This window comes from Plectropomus leopardus, chromosome 11 (assembly GCF_026936395.1).
Source record: "Plectropomus leopardus strain MGB_pleo_1.0 chromosome 11, ASM2693639v1, whole genome shotgun sequence".
In the NCBI taxonomy this organism is placed as follows: Eukaryota; Metazoa; Chordata; class Actinopteri; order Perciformes; family Serranidae; genus Plectropomus; species Plectropomus leopardus.
Genome location: NC_142186.1, coordinates 19,519,771 through 19,543,149, shown reverse-complemented (window position 1 = coordinate 19,543,149; position 23,379 = coordinate 19,519,771). Strand labels below are relative to the sequence as shown.

The 23,379-nt window shown below is 39.4% G+C and overlaps 1 protein-coding gene across 3 annotated transcripts; it reads right to left on the bottom strand.

Annotated features, from left to right (window-relative positions):
- Positions 1 to 183: 183 nt before the first annotated feature.
- On the bottom strand, positions 184 to 21,496 carry LOC121946371 (beta-1,4-galactosyltransferase 3). Of its 3 annotated transcripts, none has more exons than XM_042490937.2 (7): positions 21,289 to 21,496; positions 8,401 to 9,758; positions 5,474 to 5,709; positions 4,091 to 4,278; positions 3,868 to 3,990; positions 3,523 to 3,627; positions 184 to 3,317 (listed from the first exon to the last, which is right to left on the bottom strand). In XM_042490937.2, exons 2-7 carry the CDS (start codon positions 8,672 to 8,674, stop codon positions 3,059 to 3,061), a joined length of 1,185 nt encoding a protein of 394 aa, XP_042346871.1. In that variant the 5' UTR covers positions 8,675 to 9,758; positions 21,289 to 21,496; the 3' UTR covers positions 184 to 3,058. The 3 variants fall into 3 exon arrangements, with proteins under 3 accessions (XP_042346871.1, XP_042346870.1, XP_087940345.1); XM_042490936.2 differs by lacking the exon at positions 21,289 to 21,496 and adding an exon at positions 20,805 to 20,969; XM_088084219.1 differs by lacking the exon at positions 21,289 to 21,496 and adding an exon at positions 20,640 to 20,750.
- Between the last annotated feature and the right edge of the window lie 1,883 nt (positions 21,497 to 23,379).

Below are 23,379 nucleotides of genomic sequence, written 5' to 3'. Positions count from 1 at the left end.
GATGAAAAAAAAATCTGAATCAAAAAATCTCTTTCAGGTCGAAGAACCATTTGCATGCCAACAGCAATTTTCATCTAGAACTATGTAGATTTGTTCAATTAATTATCTCCAATACTTAAATGACATTTACTTGGCATTTTTTATGTATGTATTTACTTCATTAAAGATACAAAACAAACAATAATCTTTTGAATAATCGTTTATTAATGAATTTAAGGCCACTCTGGACTGTGCAGAATTCATAAAGAGAGCAGAAATAACTTACAAAGTCACATTGACCTTGGTTGCCTCGGCACTACCCTTTGACAACTGCTTTCTATTGCTGCTGAGCTTATCCACATCAGAACGGAGTCAAATCAAACGTAAAGCAGCTTCAAAGAAAAACCCCAAAACCTAAATGATGGAGAATGTACTTTGAGACTTTGGAAATATAAGCCTGCTTTGTACTTTTTCGTCCTCAAATTCAACAGCAAGGAATCAGCAGATGGAAACTTGCATCCTCTGTGACTATACAGTTTCCAGTTCACAACATATAGACACTTCAGCATGCTTCATATTTCCTAGATAAGCACTGATATGTATCATCTCCACATTGTGCTCAGTACATTCCCTCACTAATAGGTTTGTAGCCATGCATATCTAGTCTTGATATAGGATGCTATTGTATTAGTGATCAAGTATTTAAATACTAGTATTGTGTGTGCTGCTAAGGCCATAGGAATTGAATATGAATTCACATCAAAATGATAATACAGTATATAATCATCTATTTATGAAAATCACAGGCAACCACTCTCAGAGCTCGTCTTGTCTACTTCAGCAGACAAATACCACAACAAGATTAAAAGTAAGTTTCAGTGGGTTTGAGGAGAAAACAATAAACAAGCAAACAAACAAACCCACTCATAATCGTGAACGCTTCTCATTCCTTCACTAAAAAGTTTTCTTCATCTGTGGTTTGTAAATTATGAGAAATACAAATATGTGTTGGTTTGGAGATTCTTTTAACCCCAAACTGAAAAATGCTACAGATATTGATAAGAGATGATGGGCCTGTCCACTATGATAAGAATAATGCAGAGTTACAGAAATCATTCATTCATACACACACAAACACACACACACACACACACACACAAACACACACACTCCAGCATCACCGCTTTCCAAGCAGTCATCTTTGGTTTCAGCCTGTTCACCTGCCAGTAAAGCCACCTTCACTGGATGAACATACTGTTTCTTTTTCTTGTGTTTACAATCAAATCTGTCAGAGTGGAAGAAGTAAAGAGGAGGGCAAAGAGTTGACATGCAGTACACGGGCACTAATGGATGATTACGGCAGATGTCTGCATGTGATGACTTGTTAAAGAACTGCTTTTCACACCAGCTACATTGCTAACACACCGGATCAATATCGAGGAATCGTTTGAGTTTGAAATGAAAAGATTTTAACAATAAAAGGAAAAAAGAGAAAAGGTGTGTTTCCTCACTGACGAGTAATGACAAATATATGGTGACATTATTTTGAGTTAAATTTAACAAAGGTAGAGACACCTGTTGTAGCAGGAACTACCACAGGAGCCATTTTGAGTACCTTGCCTGGTGTTTATATGTCTGTCTGTAACCAGATTTTGCCGACACAATAGCATCACAACTGTGAAGATGCAGTCATGAAACTTAACAGGTGTGTAATTAAGATCACAATGAAGGCGGAAGACCAGTGAGATCCAAGAGAGGATAACCCTTGTCCACGTTTACTTTAAGTCAGCTAGTGTGACATCCATCACAAGATGGTCTCTCATTTCTTTCTCTTTTTCTGTGGAGGCAAAATACCTTTTCTCATTAATTTCTCAATTATATGTATAGATTAGGACCAGGAAATGGGCAAAACACGATGACTGCATATAAAGTGTTATGAGAGGAAGCCAGCACTCTTGAGGGACACACTTACACAAGGACATATGTAACACACTGCACATAGTCAACATATATATCAAGAAAAGTTAAGCAAAATAGACTCCATTTTGATGTGAATCTCAAGCTCATCGGAAGGAAGAACACTGATCACCGTCACCAAGACCTGCTCTATTGGATAAAGGCAAATGCACAAAAACACAAAAAGAAAACTCAATCAAATGTAGATATTGGATATGCTGCAATTTGAAAGGCTGAACTGGATGTACTGAGATACATGCTACACAGAGGGACCGATCTTGCCATACAGAAATAAAATGTTTTTACTTAACTCTCATCTGCTTTGCTAAGTCTGCGGAACATGACAGGAGACAAAATTATTTTCTCTAGCATCCATAACATCTGAAATATTTAGACAATCTTTTGACACACTCACCAAATGGATATAGTTGGAACCTTTTCTAAATTAGACCCCGGATATTTGCAGACAAATAGGATATGTTTGCTGTTATGCAACAAGTAGTAATAGTACTAACAGTAACACAAAAATCTGTCAAGTTCCTTCATTCAGTACTCAATATAGCAGCTTCTCACACTCAACTCGAAACAAGACACTTTCTCCTTCACTCGCATTCATTGGTGTTGAGACAAAAAATTAGTGTGACTGCTGGAAATCGCAGCAACTGCTCTATTTAACCCAATATTCTATATATTGTAAGGTATGTGTGAAGACAAAAATAAACAAGCTCCTAAGGCATCACAAGGTTTAACCAGCGACCACAGTGCTGTAAATATATAAACTCATAGAGTCAATCTATTACCCTTCACTCTTCATTATGGCTCCTTGGAAGAAGAATCAATCAAGAATCAATAGGAACCAAGGTGGAGAGCCGTCACCTAAGGGTTGAAAAATTCAGGTCAGTTTTTATTATCTTTAATAAATCAGGTGTTTTAATCACCCAGATGAGTGCCGCACTGTCTGCAGGCAATACGATGTCTATTCTCCACAAATTGGCGAAAAAGCTTAAAATGGGCAAAAAGCTGCAGGTGATTGACAAGGTCAATCACCAACGTACAGCATGTACTGATAGGATTATCCCAATGAAGTTATGGCAGAATTAAACTTGATTAGCAGTCTCTTAGACTACTCCTCTGAGTGGCCCTCTTTGAGTTTGGCTGGGCCTTTAGCTGGGACTTCGGCAGGTGCTTTGACTGCAGGTTTGCCTGCAGCTTTGGCAGGAGGAGGTGGTGTTTGGGGAGGTGGATGTAGACCGGCCTCAGTGCCAATGTTGACAGTGATGTTGGTGTAGAGGGGCAGGTATTGCCGCGAGATGATCTCATATTCAATTGTGTTCATCCCATCCAACTTCCAGGTCTGACGCGTTTTGGCCAGCATGTTGAACCTTTACATGGAAAGCAAAGACAGAGCAGTGAATACTGAAGGCTGCATACATTTACATTTAACTTGTACTGTAAAAACAAAAGCAAATAGTTTTTTGTTTGTCCCCTTAACTTTGATGCATTTCAGAGTACTTGAGTCTGCATGCAAACTAAATTCAGATCTGTTCATAACTTTCCACATGAAACCACATGCATCAACTTGTTTACCTCTTTGGGTTAACATCATTGCCTTTGTCCAGCTTGTGTTTAATCATCTTGTAACGACCGACCTTCAGCGATGGGCGAGTGATATACATCCCCCCCAGAGACACTCTGTGAGAACAATAAACAAATGTAAGTCTTCTATAGTCCAGCTGGATCCCAAACATGTTGAGTCTGTCAACTCAGGATTGTATTTGGTTAGTGTTAAGTACCAATGTCATGTTAAAGATCTAATAAATTCAAAGTTGGGACATTATCTTAACAGAGCTTGGATGCTGGAAGCCTACAGATGCATATTTACCATAGTAAAACCTGGTATTCTTGAGAGCATCTGACCCAAATTATTCTTACCTGACTCCAATATCATCGTCCTCTCCACCCCAGCCCCAGTAGTTGTTGGGAAAGCCATTCATTTTGAGGTAGTGCAGTGGCGTCAGAGCTGACACTCCTCCAAAGTACATCTTATACGGAAGCCTGGAGATGATGGTATTTCAAATACATGTTGAGCATAGAATGCATCTGTCTGAAAAAAGTGAACCATTTAATGGGTATTCACAGACATGAAAGGACATACTTGTAGCCAAACTTGTCCATGGCAATGGCTGCATGCTTGGGGTTGGAGTCGCAGACGTATGTGTTACGATCATCCTCTGGGATGAGGTCGACATCATGGAAAAAGAGACAATCCCAGTCTTCCTCCTTCATGGCTTCACGGAAACCCACATTCATCAGCTTGGCCCTGTTGAAAGTGTAGTTTCCAGCCTGTGGAGTAAACAAAGATGTCAGAGCACTCAGTGTGTTACAACAAACATACCTCACAAACCGGTCTTCTTAAAGATAGAAAGTGAAGCCCTAAAACTGTATTTGGCTATTAAAGACTGTTACTGATGAACTCAGGTACAAATTTTGACATTTTTTTTGTAAGTATTTAAATTCTACATATAGTGTTGTGAAACGGCATGGTGATTGCCCTATACTGGTTGGAACCTGGCTCTTGCAATGTTATTTTTCTATTGGCTGATCTGGTGGCAGCTATTGTCACCAAACAACCAATCAGTGCGTAGAGTGTCAAATACACAGCATTCCAGGAATTTAAGCCTATTTTGCAGTATATATACATGTCACTCGTGCATCTAGAGCAGTAGACACATGAGTTTGATGTCATTGTTTTGCAGTGTGCAACTGTCAGAAAAATGTGCTGCCATTCATAAGCTTGGAGCTGGAGGCATACAGTTCTAATGATTTGAACAAATTGGAAAACAGCTCTCAACTGGACTCAAATTCTCAATTCCCGTCCCTAACTACTAACTAAATGAAGTAACTAGCAGATCTTACTCGGTTGTCAAAATACACTATAACATTACTAAATATCAATCCTGGAAGAACTAAAACCTCAACATATTCTTATTATGATTTTAACACTAACCATAGGTAAACACAGATATAATGCTCATCTACCCCAACATTAATACTGCATCTTATTTTTTAAGCTTTATTTGGTTAATTTCCTGAATCAGGGTAAAAAAGCAGACACAAGACAAATCATTATAAACAAGATTCCACCATGTGACTGTGCCATGACAAAACCAGCTCAAGAGGTGTAAGAGGTTAAGTGCTGAGGAGTAAACATGAATGAACTGTTACACGCAGCTGAGGAGATAAACCCTCTGAGCCACTTTCTGATCCCTCAACATGCAAGTCTTGTGACAGCACACTAGAGGGCACTCTTCATCCACTCCTAACTGTGGTGGATACCAAAGGAAGAATCTGTTATGCACACAGATCAAATAAAAGAGATGATATCTGTAAATATCCCCAAAAAAGAACTACCTCATGTTCCTACCAAATGTGAAATCTATATTAACCAAAAAACTAAGTAAAACGTAACTTAAATCCCTTATTTACCCTTTGCCTCTACCTTTAGTGAAATAACTTAAGCCATGGTTGTGTGTTTCACCTGGTGAATTACGTAAATCCCATAGTTGAGCTGCTGTCGCTGCAGAAAAGGATGCAGGTAATACAGCAAGAACTTAAGATGGTGTTCTCTGTGTCTGTGGGGAATGATGATGGCTGTTCGATGCCTGGCCTCACAGTCTGGTGGCCTGTAACGTCCTCCACGCACCACAAGTGGATTTTTCCTCTGAACCTCTGACAGAGTGAGCCCTGATGGGAAGCTGACGTGAATTGGCCCACCTGTGAGCAGAGGATGGTTTGCTGTTATTACCAGTAGGAAACAGGATACATTTAATAGAATAAAGGCAAATAATATGGTTAGAGTCTGAGAGCGTGTGATTGAAAGTTTAGATTTAAATGACCTGCCATGCTGAACTGGACTTATTCCTGGAAAGAAAATCACGGAAGCTGGCACAGGACTGCATGTGTTTTTAAATGCACCGATACAAACTCTGACACTTGATCTTTGTTGGATTTAAACAACACAATAAATCTGAGCATACAAAAAGTATACTTTGTGCATAGATGCCTGAAAATGCCCACAAACAAAACACTGTTTTCCCTCTAAGAATTCAACTTTTTTTTTTTTAATTTTCAAAGCCTTTCAGTTATTTTTGGATAACAATCTGTACATACGCACAGACATGTTTCTAATACCTCTACATTGACAATTAAGCTAGCTTTAGGAGTACAAGGCTGTCATTTTCTGCTTCCAATCTGCAGTTTTTCTGGGTAAATACAGTGTGTTAAACGCTGTCAATAAATTTTCGTTTTACAAAGCTGAGCCCCCCCACCAAAGCATTGACTGAGAATGTGAAAACAAGGTAGGTCTAGCTAAACGAGATATGACAGGCGTTAACTAGCTAGCACAGTTTGCAAAAGTGATTAATCAATTAGCAGATTAATGGAAAATGAATGAACAACCATTTTAATAATCAAATAATTATTTCAATAAACAGTTGTTGTTCCAGTTTCTCAAACAAAAAGTTTTTCAGGTTTTCTCAATCAGGGTTTCTGTGGGGTTCACAAAGTTAAATTTAGGACCTTTTAAGTACTTTTTAATACGACACAGAATGCAATTAATAGTTTTCGTGTTCATACCAGCTATTAAAAGTATGATGGGAAACCAGTATGGACAATCTGGGGATATGAATTATTTATTATGATACCACTTTGTTCAGTACTTCCCAGCAGTGCAAAACAATAATTCCAAATGATATAATTGATTAAATTAATGCGACCTGGACCAAGATAGATAGCGTATAGATAGAAAATGGCGTTTGAACTGTTGCTACACAAAAAATAACATTGTCCCCTCGTCAAACCTGTTTCTGTGAACCTCGCTGTCGTTGCTGTTCACTTCCAGCTATATGATACGAAGCTCAGTAATACCTCAGTGACCTTATCCATTATGTTTTTTAGGATAGCAGTTAAAGCCCTCTGGCACAGTTATCACCATGTAGTTTCAAATTACTGGACGTAACGTGGGAGCAAAGAGGCAGAGGGCAGAGCCCGGAAAACAGAAATCTAAGCCTGCTTTGACAATGCATCCTAAGTATAATGAATAAACATTACACAGGAACAGCTTGTGTAGTCTAATGAATGCCAAACCACGAACTGAGGACATGTAACAAGATTCACTTACTACTGAATTAGTAATCTCATTTCCAAGGTCTAGTTTGTAGATACCTTTGGGTTTAATTTAAGCTCTCTGAAAGTTTTCACTCATTCTGTGTTTAAGTAAACAAAACAAATGGCTGTCTAAAAAAACCAGTTAACCATATGGAAAAAATGGCTCAAGCAGTTAAAAGTGATCTTTATGCTGATAATGTTTTGTAACCTGTAACTATGATTGTGCAATGGTATGTAAAAAAATCATGTATGAAAAAATATATGTTTATAAAACAACCCAACTGATATTTCAACTGACAGATTTACAATAAATCTAAAAATTATACGAAAGATGACCCAAATCGAATTTAAAAGGGACATCCAAACTGTGTATCTTGAATGATAATTGTAGTAATAATGTACCATTTGATGTATCTGCTTGCTTGTAATTTCCTTGCATGATTGCTAATTTGACACTTCATCACTGTCTACAATGCTCTACAGGGCAGTACAATATGTTTCCCTGCTGTCTTATTGTTAGCACACTGTTATATTGTGCATGGATCCCCAATATGTTTGCCATTGTCTATTTGCTGAGTTTTTAATTTACCTTGCCTTTTTAAAATAAATGCTGACAAAAAAAAAAAAAATTAAATGAGACACAAACCAAGTCAGACTGAAAAGTCCCATTCAGCTCATAAAGATGATCGATGCGTTCAACTGTCATACTCTGCTTGCTAAACCTGTTCACGAGAAACTCCAGATGGCTTCTGCATTTTTTTCTTTGTAGTAACATTTAATACAAAAGCCAATGCCCTTTGGCTTAGTACAGCATGTAGTTTAAAACTGCTGGCAAAGTCTTGCCAAATTCCAATGTGCTCAACCTGCATAACCTGAACTTAATAGTCGTCTCTATCTGTATATATATATTTCCGCATCTCTTCATCCCCAACACTATACAACAGCAGATACACAACTATTGAAGTGGAGACATTGAGAACTCCAACCTTCAAATCAACAGAAATTAGCTTCATAATCAATTGAAATTTGCTTTTAAATTATGAAATAATGTTGATGGATAGAGGGGCAATAAATTTGCAAGTAGACCCATCAGCTTCTATCAGTAAATTTTAACAAGGGTGAATTGTCAAAATTTGATGAATGACAACAATGTGGAATTACAGAAAATTGCCAGGTATGTTCATAAATCAGTGTTGTATTTAGAGATTTACATGTGTGAAGGAGACAGTGATCTACCTTCACAAACACAATCACATCAGGTACAATGGAATGACATGGAAAGTAGGCAAGACCACTCACCTATCAAAGGGGACGTCTTGGGGCAGTAGGGCATGTCATTTGCATGGCTATGAGCTTTGGATAGGTGAGAGAGGTTGGCATATACGTCCCCTCCAGTGATGCCTGCTGTTGTGTGGTTGCGGCCTGATAGGCCAGTGGTGTCTGGCTTGCGGAAGATGCGAATGAAGTAGGAGACCCTCTTCTGGTATCCCTCTCGGGACAGCAGTGCCATGACCACCAGCTGGATGCCCAGGAACATAAAAAGGTAGCGCCATTTGGATTGGATACTGACCATGGCGACGGCTATGCGTCGTCAAAGTAACAAAGGTTCAGAAAAGGCAGTGCAGAAAGTCACACTGGTCTGGCACAGCCCAACTCTGTGATTTAATGGCAGGACTATATAAGGTCTCCCCAATCAGGAACAAAGTTCAGAAAAGTGATGATTGTCAACTGTGTATTTGATGGAGACTTGTGGAGTGGCTGTTAACATCCACATACAAATGCACTATGTACCTTCTCTAAGATATGTAAACACACACTGAATGTGACAGTTATTGCATGTTACATGCAGTAATTTGTGGCAGTATGGAGTATGAATATAGAGGAAGATAATTAAAAAGACAAAAAGTAAAACAAAAAGGCACTTTTGGTAGGCTGTTATTGAAAAAAACCCACCAAGGAGAGGAAAAATAGAAAAATATTCAATACCAAGAAAAAAGTCTTTGCTACTTTTCTCTGTTTCACTGCATTCCTTGCTGCAGGACACTATGTGGCAAAAATCTCTAAAGTTGACTGTTGGTCCAATTTGTGATTGGCGTGGGGTGGCAAGGCCAGTCCCACATCATGTAGTTTCACCCCCATTGAATTCCATCCATTGCCTGGCAAAGCTCATTCTCTTCCCGTCAAATAAATGGCAGCGTCAGTGTCTCTCAGTCACTGGCTTGCTCGCTTTCTCTCTTCCTCCCTTTGTGAGCTTTATGCTGCCTTCTGTTGTCCCTCATGTGCTCTCCTGAGGGAGGCCTCAACAACAACAACAGCCGCCATAACAAAGGGGAGCATATGCAGCCGTATAGGCCCTATACTTTACAGAGGATTACACAGCTTCCATCGACTCACTGGCTGACTGGCTGGAGAGACAGGGGGAGTGGACCATGGCCAGCGTGGGAGGAGTGGTCACAGGGCTGTGTGTGTGGAGAACCAGGCTGAGAGAAAAAGAAATGGGGGAGGAGATGGAGGAAGAGGAGGAGGGACAGCTTTGATTCCAATTGCTATTGTCCTATAATGATGCAATCCACAGCTCTGAAACACTTCAAGCAGCTCAGCCACTCGGCTCGGCTCACTGGATGGACAGGGAACAGACCAGTCACTCCAGCACAGCTCTGAAAGACAAAACACAGAAGAGGAGGAGGGACAGTTACACCAACTAAACCCTTTTGGTTCAAACTGTTGACATCAGCGATTTTGTACTTACAGCAGCATGCTTTTTCCCATACAAACAATGACTGATTGTGTGCAGTACAGGCCCAACAAATGGTTTGTGTTTGTTTACATGGAGACTCAACAACACAGTTGGATAGCCTTGATTAATCAGGCCCAGCGTGGGCTCCAGTGCAAGATGCCTCTCCAGAGAGAGGCCTGCTGCCCATGGCAGATAGCACACTAGAAGCCATGTACCGACCAAACTTCCCAAGTCTAAAGCCAACAAATTCAGTGTCTCTGTTGCTGCAGGCTGCTGCAATGTGGTGTTTGCTGGCCTTGCATAAGCCCTTAACCTGCTCTGGTGCTGTCTACTACAATGTCCAACACATCCTCAGTCGCAAATCAATTAGTGCTTGTTAAAGAAGCCTGCCTCAGACCACTAATCCTAATCCCACTGAATGCTACCAGACTGGTAGAGAGACTGAGAGAGAGGGATAGAAAAAATAGTAGAGGTACTTTCAAGGCATCTCCTCTAAATATTACCATTACTGAATTTATAGTTTAGATTTAATCCCCCAAAGTCAAGATTTGATAAGGTCTGTTTCTTTGCACAGAATGAAAGGTCTAAACCCAAATACAACTGTAAATGCCTCCCAATGCACTTGAATTTAACAACTAATGCTTGAAGTCATAACAGGCCTATCATTTCAGCTGTGACAGAAGGCTTGTTCCCCCACATTTTATTTTATTTATATATTTTTTTTGCTTGGCTAATGTTTGCTTTGTAATCCCAAAGTGCTCGGTTTTAATGACAGTTAAGTTTACTCCTACTGAGTCATTAGTATGGTGTTGACATCTTTAGCCCCTAGAGCCTGTCTTGCTAATTACATGGGGGGAAAACAATGCCTTAGGTTGAAGTAGTCTGTCAGTCACTTTCTTGTGCATAATGCACATGCAGCTTTTTAAGTGAGAGACAGGGGAAAAAGAAAGGAGAGACAGCTAAAGACAGGAAAAACTGAAAAACAGACCGGGTGCTTTGACAAGATATGGTGAGAGAACGATGACTGTCGACTTTTTGTTATATTGCATTATGTTTTCAAAACACAAGTGATTACAAACATGAAAATACATCACCTTTTTCTGCTATTGCATTTTATGTTGATGTCTATTTTTTAAAGCTACATCTGCAATGCTTCATAGTTTCATAAAAGATCACATGAATGATAGACTGCTATATGTTGAAAAGCAGAGTCAAAGAATGTCATCACGTCCCTGTGTTTCCCCAGTGAAGATGGTGAGTAAACAATGAATGTTATCATAACTGACAGGACATGGTCTACAAATCATGTTTTCTTTTTTTACGCAAACTACAACTGAAACATACAGCCCACTTGTTCAACTACGCAGATACACTGATGACATCTGACACACTCATGCTTACTGAACTGTGATGTTTATGTATTTCCGCATTTTGCTTTGACAGCTGACTGTGAGGATTTTCAGTTCAAGGATAATAAAGGTTTTCCTCTGAGGGGATATGTGGATCAAAAAGGAGGGGAAAGCCTCTGCTTGCCGCTGCAGATGATTTTTATCTGCACAGGAAAATGTGAGCAGATGGGAGACTGATCTCTCTCCCTTTGCCTGACCTCTTAAATAACCCCATAGATTATGGATATGGTTTATAAAGATCATGCCATAAAGACTTAACCCACATCAGGGAAATTTAACTCCACTACTCAGACCTGTGATCATGAACACACACAAAAAAGCGACCAGGAAAACAGTAATGTCCCCAGATAAATATCAATGATTAAACCTCTCAGGTTTTCAGGAACAATAATGGTTGATAGGGTATGCAAGTTTGAGCTGCTACATGAATCAGGAAAGCCCCCAGGAGCTGAATTTAAACTTTCTATGACACCCCCTTCCTACTCTCCCATATTCCAGTATCACATTCATCTGTAATGAGATATATGCATGTCCTTACAAAGGGGAAACTGATGGGTCTGGTTTGCTTTAATGCTTGGGGGCCATATTGTGCTTCAGTTGGCTCATACAGTGAGAGAACTTGGCAGCAGGCACCTCCTTCAACAAAGCTCAGGCACTGACTTAACACGCATATAAAAGAGATCCAGTGACTAGATGGAGACGAATCTTTCTGTGTTAGCTAAAAGGCTGAGGGGTGAACCAAACAGAGAGGACATAGCAAACTAAGAGGAGCTGGAGGGGGAGAGGGAAAGCAGCCAACAGTCTGGTTACACTATGTTCTTTTGACTTCATTGTCTCTCCTGCACAGATATCCTTCCTTTCTACATTTAGAATTTAAAAAGAGACAGGTTTGGCATGATGTAACATACTTCAGCACACCAAAGCGAGCCTTTTCTGGTTTTTTTTTTTTTCCCAGCACCCCTGTTCTCCTCTTATTTTATTTTTATTTTTTTAACCCACAATGTGTGCTTTAAAGAGTGATGGCACATAACAGCCGACAAATGGGACATTTTCTTCTCTGCCCCTGGAGCATTAATATTGCATATATATGGTATGTCCACATGGATGCTTGCACACACAAGTGAATGCAAGAGGAGCCAACAGAGCAAGCATGTGGGTTTGAATAGAGAGCCAACAAGAAAATAAAAGGGGGTGGGGGTATCGAGAATGGGAGTTTTTTATATATACATCATCATCTAGGGATTAATAGCTTATGCACTGCTGTTCAAATCCTAAAGGGAGAGCGCAACACTCATGCACAGCCCATTGGCAGCCATAGCAGCCCCAGAGGGACATGAACAAGCAGCCAAACCGAGTCACAGTGGGGGTAACCACAGGAGAGGTTTACCCAAACCAGACATTCCTACTGTGGCTTTACTGACACAAATACCTGTCACTTTTCTTCTTTATTTCCCCTTTTATTCCTCTCCAACTGTCAAGGCGGCCCAATCCTTAAACTCAAACTGATCAGCGACACTTAACCACAATTCATATTTTCAACACTAAGAGTCATTTATTACCTATTGAGGGTCATTTTAGAGTTGGTACTTGCTTGAGCCAGAAATTCAAGGCATAGCTGATTCACATCAAATGTGCTGAGTACAGAGTAGAGATATGGCCTATCCATGCTTGGCTATGTTACTATTGAAAATTGGCTGCAAATGATTTCAGCGCAGCAGTTCTGCTTAAGGGCTGTTGCAAGAAAAGCTACCCAGTACTGGCTATTGATTTTTTAGGTCCTCAGAAGCAAGAGCCAGTGCATATAAAGCGATAAAGCACCATTGTTGTTGAAGAAAATACTGAAAGAAAGATAAAAATGCTCATCTCTTGTGCTTCAAATATTGCTTACAAAGAGGATAGAAAAGCTTGCTACAAAACCTGGATGAGACTGTCCTGCCTGATAAGGGCCTTAACCTCTTCACCTCATTGAAGCATATTGCAAGGTTCTGCATTAGAGGATGAAGCTTTCACATCTGCCTGAGTGTGTCATCAGATATATATGTGCTGGCCTATTTAGGATGAGCGAGGGCTTTCCAGCCTTAAATGTGTGACCTTTCTGTTAAATCTGCAAAACCCCTACGACTATTAGTGGGGGGAAAGTCCATCAAATACCACTTGCTTTTATACAGAAATTCACTTCACACTTTAATTCAGGGATACAGCTTAAGACTCCTGGATGCTGCGAAGACCTATTCTCCATCTCTCTTTGAATCATAGATCTAACTATGGAAACCAGATGAGGGAAGCACAGCAAACATTTATGCACATCTAACAATAATATGACAAAAGAGCAAGCATTAAAACTGACAGTCAAAGGAAGAAGTTACTTAAAAGCACAGTCTCCTGGGCCTCTTTCATCAGGAAAAAGATTGCATGGCAGAAAAACAGGTGCCCTTACAAAGTGCATTTGTCAAAACAATTTTGGAAATTAAGTTTAATTAAGGTGTTTATGTTGATTTCACATTTAGATGAGAAAAAAACCTACAAATGTTTTTACAGAGCACCCCAGGACTGAGTCCTAAAACTCGTAAATGTTCATGTTTTGTTCTACGACATAACATTTTTGAGTAAACACCCCACTTGTGAACTTTTAGAATTTCATGTGCCCTAAAAAAGGCAGTTGCTTACAAGTCACTAGGTTCAGACCCATACAATTGCAACTGATTTAATTAATGTGCATGTACTAACAGAGAAAAACTAATCAGTAAAATGAGATTAGTGCATAAAGACAAATCTGTATATACTGTGGTAATAATAATATCCAGTCAATGTTTTTTCATAAATATTCTGAATATACTCTCAGAGAGCTCCTAAGTCTGCCTTAAAACTCTCGCAAGGAATCTTGGGTTCAGAGTGATTTAGGAAAAACAATCAGAGCAGCTCTGCGCAAGAAAGGAACAGAGACTTTGACCTTATTTAGGAGATGTGTTTGACTACATTGCTAGGTATGGTGCATTTTTTAAAGGTGTGATTTGTTGTCACAGGCATGTCCTTTTGTGAGCCTGAAAGGTGTTGAAAGGAAATGACCAGTATCACAATAAGACTGTGACAGCGCTGTATATGTTAGTGTGATCACTCTGCTGATGGAAGGTTTAGACAAACCTAAGTCATCCATGCTGCATTTGTGTTCTTCCAGTTGCTAAATACCTCAGTGTTCTCAGCCTGTATTCACAAAGCTTCCCTGTACAAAAAGTTCCTCTTAGTGACAAAATCCTAAAATGAGGACTGCTACAGTGAAAAGAAGCAGGTAGGAGGAGTATTCTCCAATTGCTGAATGACATTGAGTCATTGAGAGGCTACAGATAAGAGAGACATGCAGGAATAATGTTTGTGGTTGATCTCATTAGAGACGCACTCACATCTCCCACCCAGAGCAATAAGGCCAGAAATTTAATTTTGTTAACACTGAAGCAGTGATGACTTGGTTCTGTCTCAACCGTCCATCAGCAGTGTGATTACACTTGCAATAATAGAGTGATCACACCAACAATTACAGCGTTTCCACAGTCTCATAAAGTGACAGAGTTCATGTCATTTGAACTGGCTGTCCACACCTAGCTGGCTCACAAAAGGGCAACTAGTCACACCTTTTAATGAATGCATGCCATAACTCAGTTCATGAGCCATGACAAAAGACAGGACAGGGGACGCATGGTTTTAAACTAAGAGGTGTGTTATTATTTGGAATGACATAACCCCAAAAAATGTCTTAAGTCATGAGGTATGTGTGTGTGTCTGTGCCAGCAGATGCATGAGTGGATGAGTGATGAACAAAAATTTGTTACACAGAGTATCACTCAATCTTCTATTAAGGCTGAAGCCAACCAAACAAGAACATGGTGGCGAAAGCATGGGGAGAGAGAGTGGACTGGAGCAGCCAGGTCTTGAATAAGCTACCTCTGGGAGATTGGCCAGGTGCTCCAAGATGCACTTATTTACCCCACCTACCAGGGACCCGCAAGACAACACAAGGTCTGCTCCATTCAGTGCGCCAGTACACTGCTCAACATGAAACAGCGAGGGCCAGGAAAGCTGTTAAGATGGAGTGAAATCTGTCAGCCAGCAGCAGCAACCACGTTAACTGTCATTTGACAAAACAATGTCAGTTGACAAGAAAAAAGCCATGGTAGCTTTCCTAGTTGATAAATAAATCCTTGCATGGACAGTAGTGCTCCGAGTATCATTTTATCTAAGCCTGAATGACATTTAACAGATTGGTGATTTATCAATCTTTCTTTCTTTATTTGTGTGTAAATTTAGCGGAGGAGCTGGTGTATCTGCTGGTTACTATGCCGGTCAAACGGTCCGCAGACTCCACCTACTCAGCGCACCATAAGTGTACACCAGCATGGTGATGTTGTGCACCCACAGACACACAGACAAGGGGAAAACATACCCAGCAGGCTGTGCTGCACAATCTGAACTGTAGCACCTCATTAACTCACTGTCATTCAGCTTTTCTCCAACCTCTTTGTCTTTCTGCCAAATTTCCTCTGCTTAAGAAATGCTTAAGCCTCTTAAACGTCCTGTTCCCTACTCCTTACAGTTTTTCACCGTAGTAGTTCTCTTAGGGGCTTCAATGTCTTGTGAATAACTTATCTTTAACAGGATCTGGTCTTAATAGTAAATTCTTAGAAAAAAATCATAACTCTACAGATTTTCCTAGAATTTCATCACTTTGAGCAACTCTTTGTACTCTGAAGCTTTGACAACATGGCCTCAGGGGTTGTATTTACAAAGCTGAAAGAATGTATCATACCTAGCAGGGTCAACCACACCTCCTCCCTTAGGTTCAAGTTTCTGACCCTACTTTATTCAAGAGATTTTCCTAAATCACTATTAAGATAGGAACTTTTTAGGGCAAGTTATGAGCTCTCAGAGTATTGTCAGATTATTTGTGAATACAACCTAAAATCTGCGCTTATTGAGTAAAAGAATAGCAGAAATGGAAAAAGGTTTAAACACAGGTAGTAACTACTGTAGTCCTATTGCCATTTTACTTTTGAAAAGAAAAGTGCTCACATAACTGTTTTTCATCATTTGTAACAATTTTGTGTCAAACATTTAAAACATAACTTCTTGAGCTTAAACCAAATTCTGCTTACAGTACGCAGATTTAATGACGCTTGGGAAGGTGAGGTAGAGCGGATTCTTCTACAATTCAGCCTACTCTGCAAGGGAACAAGTTTTCAGTAAGTGTGTCCCTTTCACCTGACTTCTTAAGATCTCAATGACCCATCAATACATATTGACTCAAGACAAGCCTACAATTTTACCTCACTCTAGGTTGTCAGAGTTATCATACAAACCCTGATACCAACAAATTAGCAAACTCGCAGTGCCAGAGCTGATTGTTTACTACAAACATTTTGTTGTCCTCATAAAATGGTTTAATTTAAACTCATTATTATTAATATTTGTTATCATTTTATGTGATTGCTTTCACCCACTGAAAATGCATTTGAGCAATCAGGCCCATCAAATTTATCTTCTTAAAGAATATTATTTTGAATAACTGTTATTTGTGAAGTAGTTGTCATGTATTGCAGAGCAATGTTCATAATGCGCAGTGCAAAGTGCCATCCATTCCAGCGACATTTAAAATAGGATTCAGTTATGGAAAAAGTGATTTGTGATTTTGAATGGATCTTACAATAAGTGTAATATTTTGATATAAAGAGGTAGCGTAAAGATAATTCCTGGTTTCAAAATTGCGAATCAGCTCTTGCTCGTCTAATGCAGTGCTATTTAAAGCCAGCATTAGGGAATGAATAGAAACAGGGCATCCAACAAAAGTTCAACTCAATTCAGCCATTTAGGACAACTCTTTCCTCAACTTCAAAACCAAAATGTCATTGGTGCAGAATTAGTCTACTTAAGAGACTAACTCCCGCCCAAAAAAAAAACAACTAACATATGGACTTTCGAGTACACAAACACAATGTTCAGCACTCTTTCCTCTTTCCTACCTCTACTGAAATTTTATCCCCTTCATGTTGCCATGCTTTGCTTAACAGTCAATTGCACACAATCTGTCAGACACTTGCAGCTCTGTTAATTTGTTCACATAATATTATGAAGCCATCAGCACAGTTTGTTGATGTGGGCTACTTTTTGATGGTCAGAACACGTCACATTGACAAATGCTGGTTTAGCCGGTTTAAGCTCATACAATGGTCTAGCAAATTGGAAATCGACACAACTCTAGCCTTCAGAATCATGTTTGGCATTCTTTAGGCATCAGTGCATTAGTGTGGTAAAAAGTGTGAAATGAAAGCATTGATATACTCCCCCTAAAGATTTAACCTTGTCCTCAGTGTACCTTTTTTTTTTTTTTTTTTACTGGCAACCGTAATCACTGTGTCACACTCTTCACAACAATGTCTGCTGCAGATTGTAAAAACACATAGTGAACATATTAAAGACTTTGTGATTGAATTTTGAGGTATAAAGATACTAAACGCCCCCTTAGGAATGTGCACAGAAATGGATAGTTAAGTAATCATTAATTAGGAATTAATGACTGCATTATGTCATCATTTCCTCATTCTTAAAAACTAAGATTAGTGAGATGTCCAGACCTTGTCTCTGGACTACAGGGCTAAATTCCTTATGTTGGATTGTAAAGGAGCACTGATAGGGCTCCTGTTTTGGGGCTACATTTAGAGGAAAAGTTATACAGGAAACAATGTTGGCTTTATTCAAACAGCTGAACAGCTGGTCTATGCCTTTATTCAAAACTCACATTGGGGGTCTGTGAGCATAAGCTAATTAACAGCAATGTTTTAACAGTTTTAGGTACTGGTGTTTAAGACTAAACGTAGGAGTGAATCTGATCTGGACAGTTGTGGTCAGCAGACCGCAAATAGCTCTTACACAACAGCATAATTTTTCTTTACTAGGCTGCCAGGACATTGGGAAAATATTCTTTAAACAAACCACAGTAAGTCTTCAAAATGCAACAGACTCTGGGTAAAAACGCTTTTCACAATCTGTATATGCAAGCAAGCCTTTTTCTCCCAAGCACCAATCAAGCAAGGCCAGGCAATGAAATAATGTGCAAACATGCCCTGAGAAAGGAGGTGTCTACATAAAAAAGCGTGCCAGCCTCCTTGTCATGGCAACCCATCCTGAGCCCTAGCCATTCATTGCGGGTACAGCTGGTACATGTCTCTATGGCTGCTCCCTCGAGTCTGACTCTGCTGGGACAGACTGCTCAGGAGAGGGTGGAAACAACACATCATCACCAGCCTTCCTTTCACTTTTTCTTCTCATCTCTCTACCTTAAGCTGCTCATGCTGTTTCCATAGTGTAGTGTTCACCTCTTGCTATAGCCAACCCAACAGGGACAGCCACTTAACCAATCATGGTAACTTGCAGGGGGTTGCAAACTTAGCAATGGCAACCATGGAAATAAGTAAACCCCCACGTGGCCAGAAAACCCATAACAAAACTGGAGCAGCAAGTTATACAAGAGGACACTTTACACCAAAAGCCTATTTAAACAAAATATAACTGTCTAGTACTAAAAAGTACAATGCCTACCATGATGCCAGAATAGCTGTTATCCACTTTAGATAGATGACAAAGAAGAAAAGCTAGCAAAAATCATATAAGAGTCTAGAACTTTTTAAAAAGTATTATTTAACAGAAGTAATTTTAAGCTGAAAATCCCATTGACAACAATCAAATATACAACATTTTGCCTAACTACACTGGAGTTGGTGCTATGGTTTGTTAAAAAAAAAAAAAAAAAAGATAATTTGGTGTTTTGTGATCTAGAAACAACTTTTTTTCTGTGACACACACGTTACATATATATTTAAAATTAATCATTTTTAGCCAGTCATTTTAAGGCATTATATTATGGTGGTTGTTAAAACAAAAAACATCTATTGCTGTAATGTGTGTAAGACGACAAATGAAAAAACAGTTTTATGATTACAAAAATGTTGATATTACACAACAGGATTATATTATCACAACCAAGCTCAAAATAGTAATAACCTGCAAAAACTGACATTGATCATGTGCAGAAAGGGACCTTTTTTTTCTCTGCCACATTATGTAACAGAAACAAAAAAAGTACAAATGTCTGAAGTGGAGATGCAAAATAGTTAAATGCAAATACAGCTAACTAAGCAGTTTCCCATTAAAATGGGCCACCATATTTGCTTTTACACGGAAGCTATTGTTACTTAGATTTATACCACTATTACTTTGTCTGATACTGTGTGCACTTGTACTTTGACATAAAAAGATATGTTCGTGATTAAAAAACACACCAGTGGCATAGATACAGTCTGTAGATTGAATCCTTAAGAATAGATTAGCCTATCAGTTGTGTAACAGGTGCAAAAATCCATGTGCAGTGTGAAACTTCTTGACACATACGTGTACACTGAGACAAAAGCAAAGAGGACCGTGTGTGCAGAGTAAATCACCCTGCCCACACTGAGAGTGCTTAACATTACGATTAAGATAACATCACAGTGCTCAACAGGTTAAACTATTGGACACTGTTCTCACGGACAATACAAGAATAGTCGTTTCTTTTTACCACACTGGTCTTCTAATTTCTTAACTACTGACTTAATCAATCTGACAGTTTAGAGGGGGAGGGGGTCGCCATGCAGAGCCTTTTGTTCTCCTGAGGGAGGTACACATGAAAATATATGAATAGGATATTCAGGATATGAAACTTATTTCCCCTGGAAGCCAGCGTGAACGTAGCGTGAAATGGCGTACTTTCAGCACTCTCTGATGTGTAAATAGTGACCGCCACCAGCTTTGGCTAAGTCACGAGTAATGTTAGTTAGCTATTAATAACCCAAGAGAGTTGCCAGTGCCAGTTGTCAGTGAGGTTGTTGAGGCACTTTTGATTGTGTCGTCATTGTGCTGTAGCAGTGAAACGGGAACTAGTTAACCTGAGAGACGAGCAAACTTCCCAGTGGACTAATAACTATCGTCCACGTTAGCCAAAAGTTGTGCAAGCATTTTGGAGAGTATCGTAAACTGAGCTGACCTTAACTAAAATTACCTTAAATAACGTTGCCTGTGTAGGTACCTAATTAGCCAACTACTAACGCACACTTTAGAATAAATAAAAACAGATAAAACGCGACTTCCATTGTTTCTGCCACACGTTCAAACAGCCTTGTTAACGCTATAAACCGCTGCATTTGTGATCGTTACCGTTACCAGTCTTACTTTTAAGTGGAGCTAACTATCTTTCAACTGTCGCGTGGCCGACGTAAACACGTTTAGCCAAAGCAAATTAAAACAAACCACACTATTAAGACACGTAATCCTTTAAAAGCAGCAGAGGAAACTGTTCTCAACAAAACTCCTACCATGACTGATCCTCGCCAGCTGTGTCGGGGAACAAGAGCCAAACCAGGCTGAGCTAGCTGCTGCGGGTTAACGGACATTAGTTAGCTGAGTAGCTAGCTAGCAGTCACACGCACGGTGCTGTTTTTGGGTTCCTTTAGTCATATATTTAAGTGTTTTATGCTTACCAGAGAGACTAATTTATCCGTTAGCAGGCTGAGTAGGTGTTAGCCGTCGATATCTCTGGCAGTACCCTCCCTCCTCCGTATTTCTGATATGTTTGGAAGTTGATGCTCTGTGGTCTGAGAGAGCGAATGAGCTCAGGCAGTGTCGCACCGCTGTTTCCCCTCCCCTTCACTGGAAACCCCAAATTACATTATGTGCCTATAAAAAGCTCTGATTTCGCTTTTTTTTCCACGAGAAAACTGTTAAGACGGCATCATTCGTATTCGTATTCTCATAATAACTGCAGTATTAGTGGCTGGGCCATCTATTTCTATGGGCTCAGATGTAGTGGTACTGTTTTATAAGTCGTGTAACTTCCGTGTATAAGGCAGCAGTTAATGTGAGGCTTATATATTCTTCAGTTACGATTGACGTGAAAAATGCTGCACAAAAATTATAAACTGTTGTTTAGAGGAAGGTATATGTAAGTATACTGAGCATACTCACCTGTATTTCTGGCTGTAACAGTATACCCACTAATTAGCCAAAAAGACAACGGAATATTTTAGGAGTACTTCCTTCTTGAAAACCTACTTATCGGCAACCACCTTTTCTAATATCATTACACCACTGGCTACTAATGTACAACACCCATTAGATAAAGAGTGCTCTGCAAAAACAACTAAAGAGTCATAAAATGAAGTATTTAAGAGTAAAGTTGGTTAATAGCCTACACAAACTGTTTTTTTTTTTTTTTTTACTCATCAGAGGGGGTGGCTGAGTTTTTTATTTGTCCCTCCCCTAAGCTACATATATGTTTCCTTGAGCCTACTTAATAATATAAATTAGTTGTTCAATTCTAAAAACTTACCCTTTCATGTTTGATAGTGAAAAGTTTAAGACATAATCCTGGAGTTGTTGTTCATGCTGGTTATTTTGTGCAGTTTGTTTTTTGGTAAAAAAAAAAAAATAAAAAAAAACTAATGACACGTAGGATAAAGTGATTTTGACTGCTGGAAATTTGAAGAAAAAAAAATCAAACGATTAAGAAATTGTTTAATTTTGGTGATATATGCCATGTCAAATGCCAGGTTTGGAACCCATGTTTGCTTTTTTAGAAGTTTGAGGTAAATACATAACAAAATAACAACAATTTAAAGTTGCATGGCACTCCCTAAGTCAGAGTAAAAAAAAAGTTCCTCCCCAGTGCATAAATATATATATGGCACTTGTATTTGTGCATTTATGCATTCATCAAAATTGAGTGATGGTTGTCTTGGGTCATTGTTTGAATAAAGTCTTATGTTCTAGAACTGGACAAAAAAAATTAAAAGAAAACAAATAATCCACATTTCATAGGGTAGACGAAATCTCAATGTTGAGGTAGGTACGGTAATTTGCTTTTGATCAGTAATTTCATTGCTCATAATAAGTGGTGGGAAGTAATTACCTTTACTACCTTTTTTGCTTCTGTTACTTGAAAGATCTGTGTGCTTCTCCCACCTCTGATTATTATATATTCATACTCATACACTTGCTTTATTTCAAAAGCAAATTTAAAGTCTTTTATTATATTAAAATCCAATTTTGCAACTGTCATTACACAGAGTTTGATCTTGTCTATATTTTGTTGGGACAGAGTTAACAAAATGGCTGTCCAACCCCCTCTGTACCAGTTATTTAATCTGAGGCCCTCAGCTGCTCAAACCAGCGTGGACGCTTTGGTGTCAGCCTTGTGGCATCTACTTTTCTCTGGACAGTACTATGGACAAAACCTCAGGCTGGATCAACTCTTTGCCAGGATGTCCTGGCCAGAGATGGCAACCCTGCAGCTCTGTCCCTACTATTTTGACCAGGTCACTTACAGCCTTCCTACTAAGGACCAAGTGAAACACATGTGGGTACCATTACTCTGATTTCCACTGTAACTTCTTTATCAAGTCCTATCAAGGGGGACCCCAAACTTTAACTAATATTCCAGACATTGGTTTTTAATCTACTTTGTAGTTTGTGGTGTAACAACAGGTTACACAGACACTTCTGAACCATTTTTAGATTATGTCCTTATTTAACTTCAGTTAATTGTACTACAGAAAAATCTGAGCTATTCCTCAAGAGACTTTGGGCCTCAGCCTGTCTGTGTAAATCCATAACATTGGTGGTCATTTTTCCTGCTTAGCTTGGTATTTGTTGTAGTGACAGTACAGCTTGAATGCTTAATGATCTTCCCCCCACTTGTGGCCTGAAGGGAGAACTGCAACCTCAGGCTGCAGTGCTTCAGCTCATGGGCAGACTTACAGCGAGAGAGGCGCAGGGCCAAAGTGCAGCATGGAGCAAGCACTAACCGAGAGGCACGGCCCAGCACTGGCATGCACTTGAGTCTACTCTGTCAACTCCAAGATCGTAACACTGGCAGGAGTATGTCCACAGAACAGTATATTTATTTGATGTATGGCTACCGCTGCTAACCGCCAACAACCTCAAGTTGTTGACTCACAGTTGTTACCAAAATCGGTCTTACAGCAGAAGTGAATGTTGGGCCTGTGTCTGACGTTTGATATGACAAATAACACATTTAATTCTTTCATTCTTTGGTCA

Excerpts from the sequence above, each read along its gene's own strand:
- LOC121946371 (XM_042490937.2), bottom strand. The coding sequence starts at position 8,674 with ATGGTCAGTATCCAATCCAAATGGCGCTACCTTTTTATGTTCCTGGGC. Across the intron at positions 3,991-4,090 it reads ATGGACAAGTTTGGCTACAA|GCTTCCGTATAAGATGTACT; the intron begins GTATGTCCTTTC and ends CATCATCTCCAG. Across the intron at positions 3,628-3,867 it reads GACGATGATATTGGAGTCAG|AGTGTCTCTGGGGGGGATGT; the intron begins GTAAGAATAATT and ends TTGTTCTCACAG.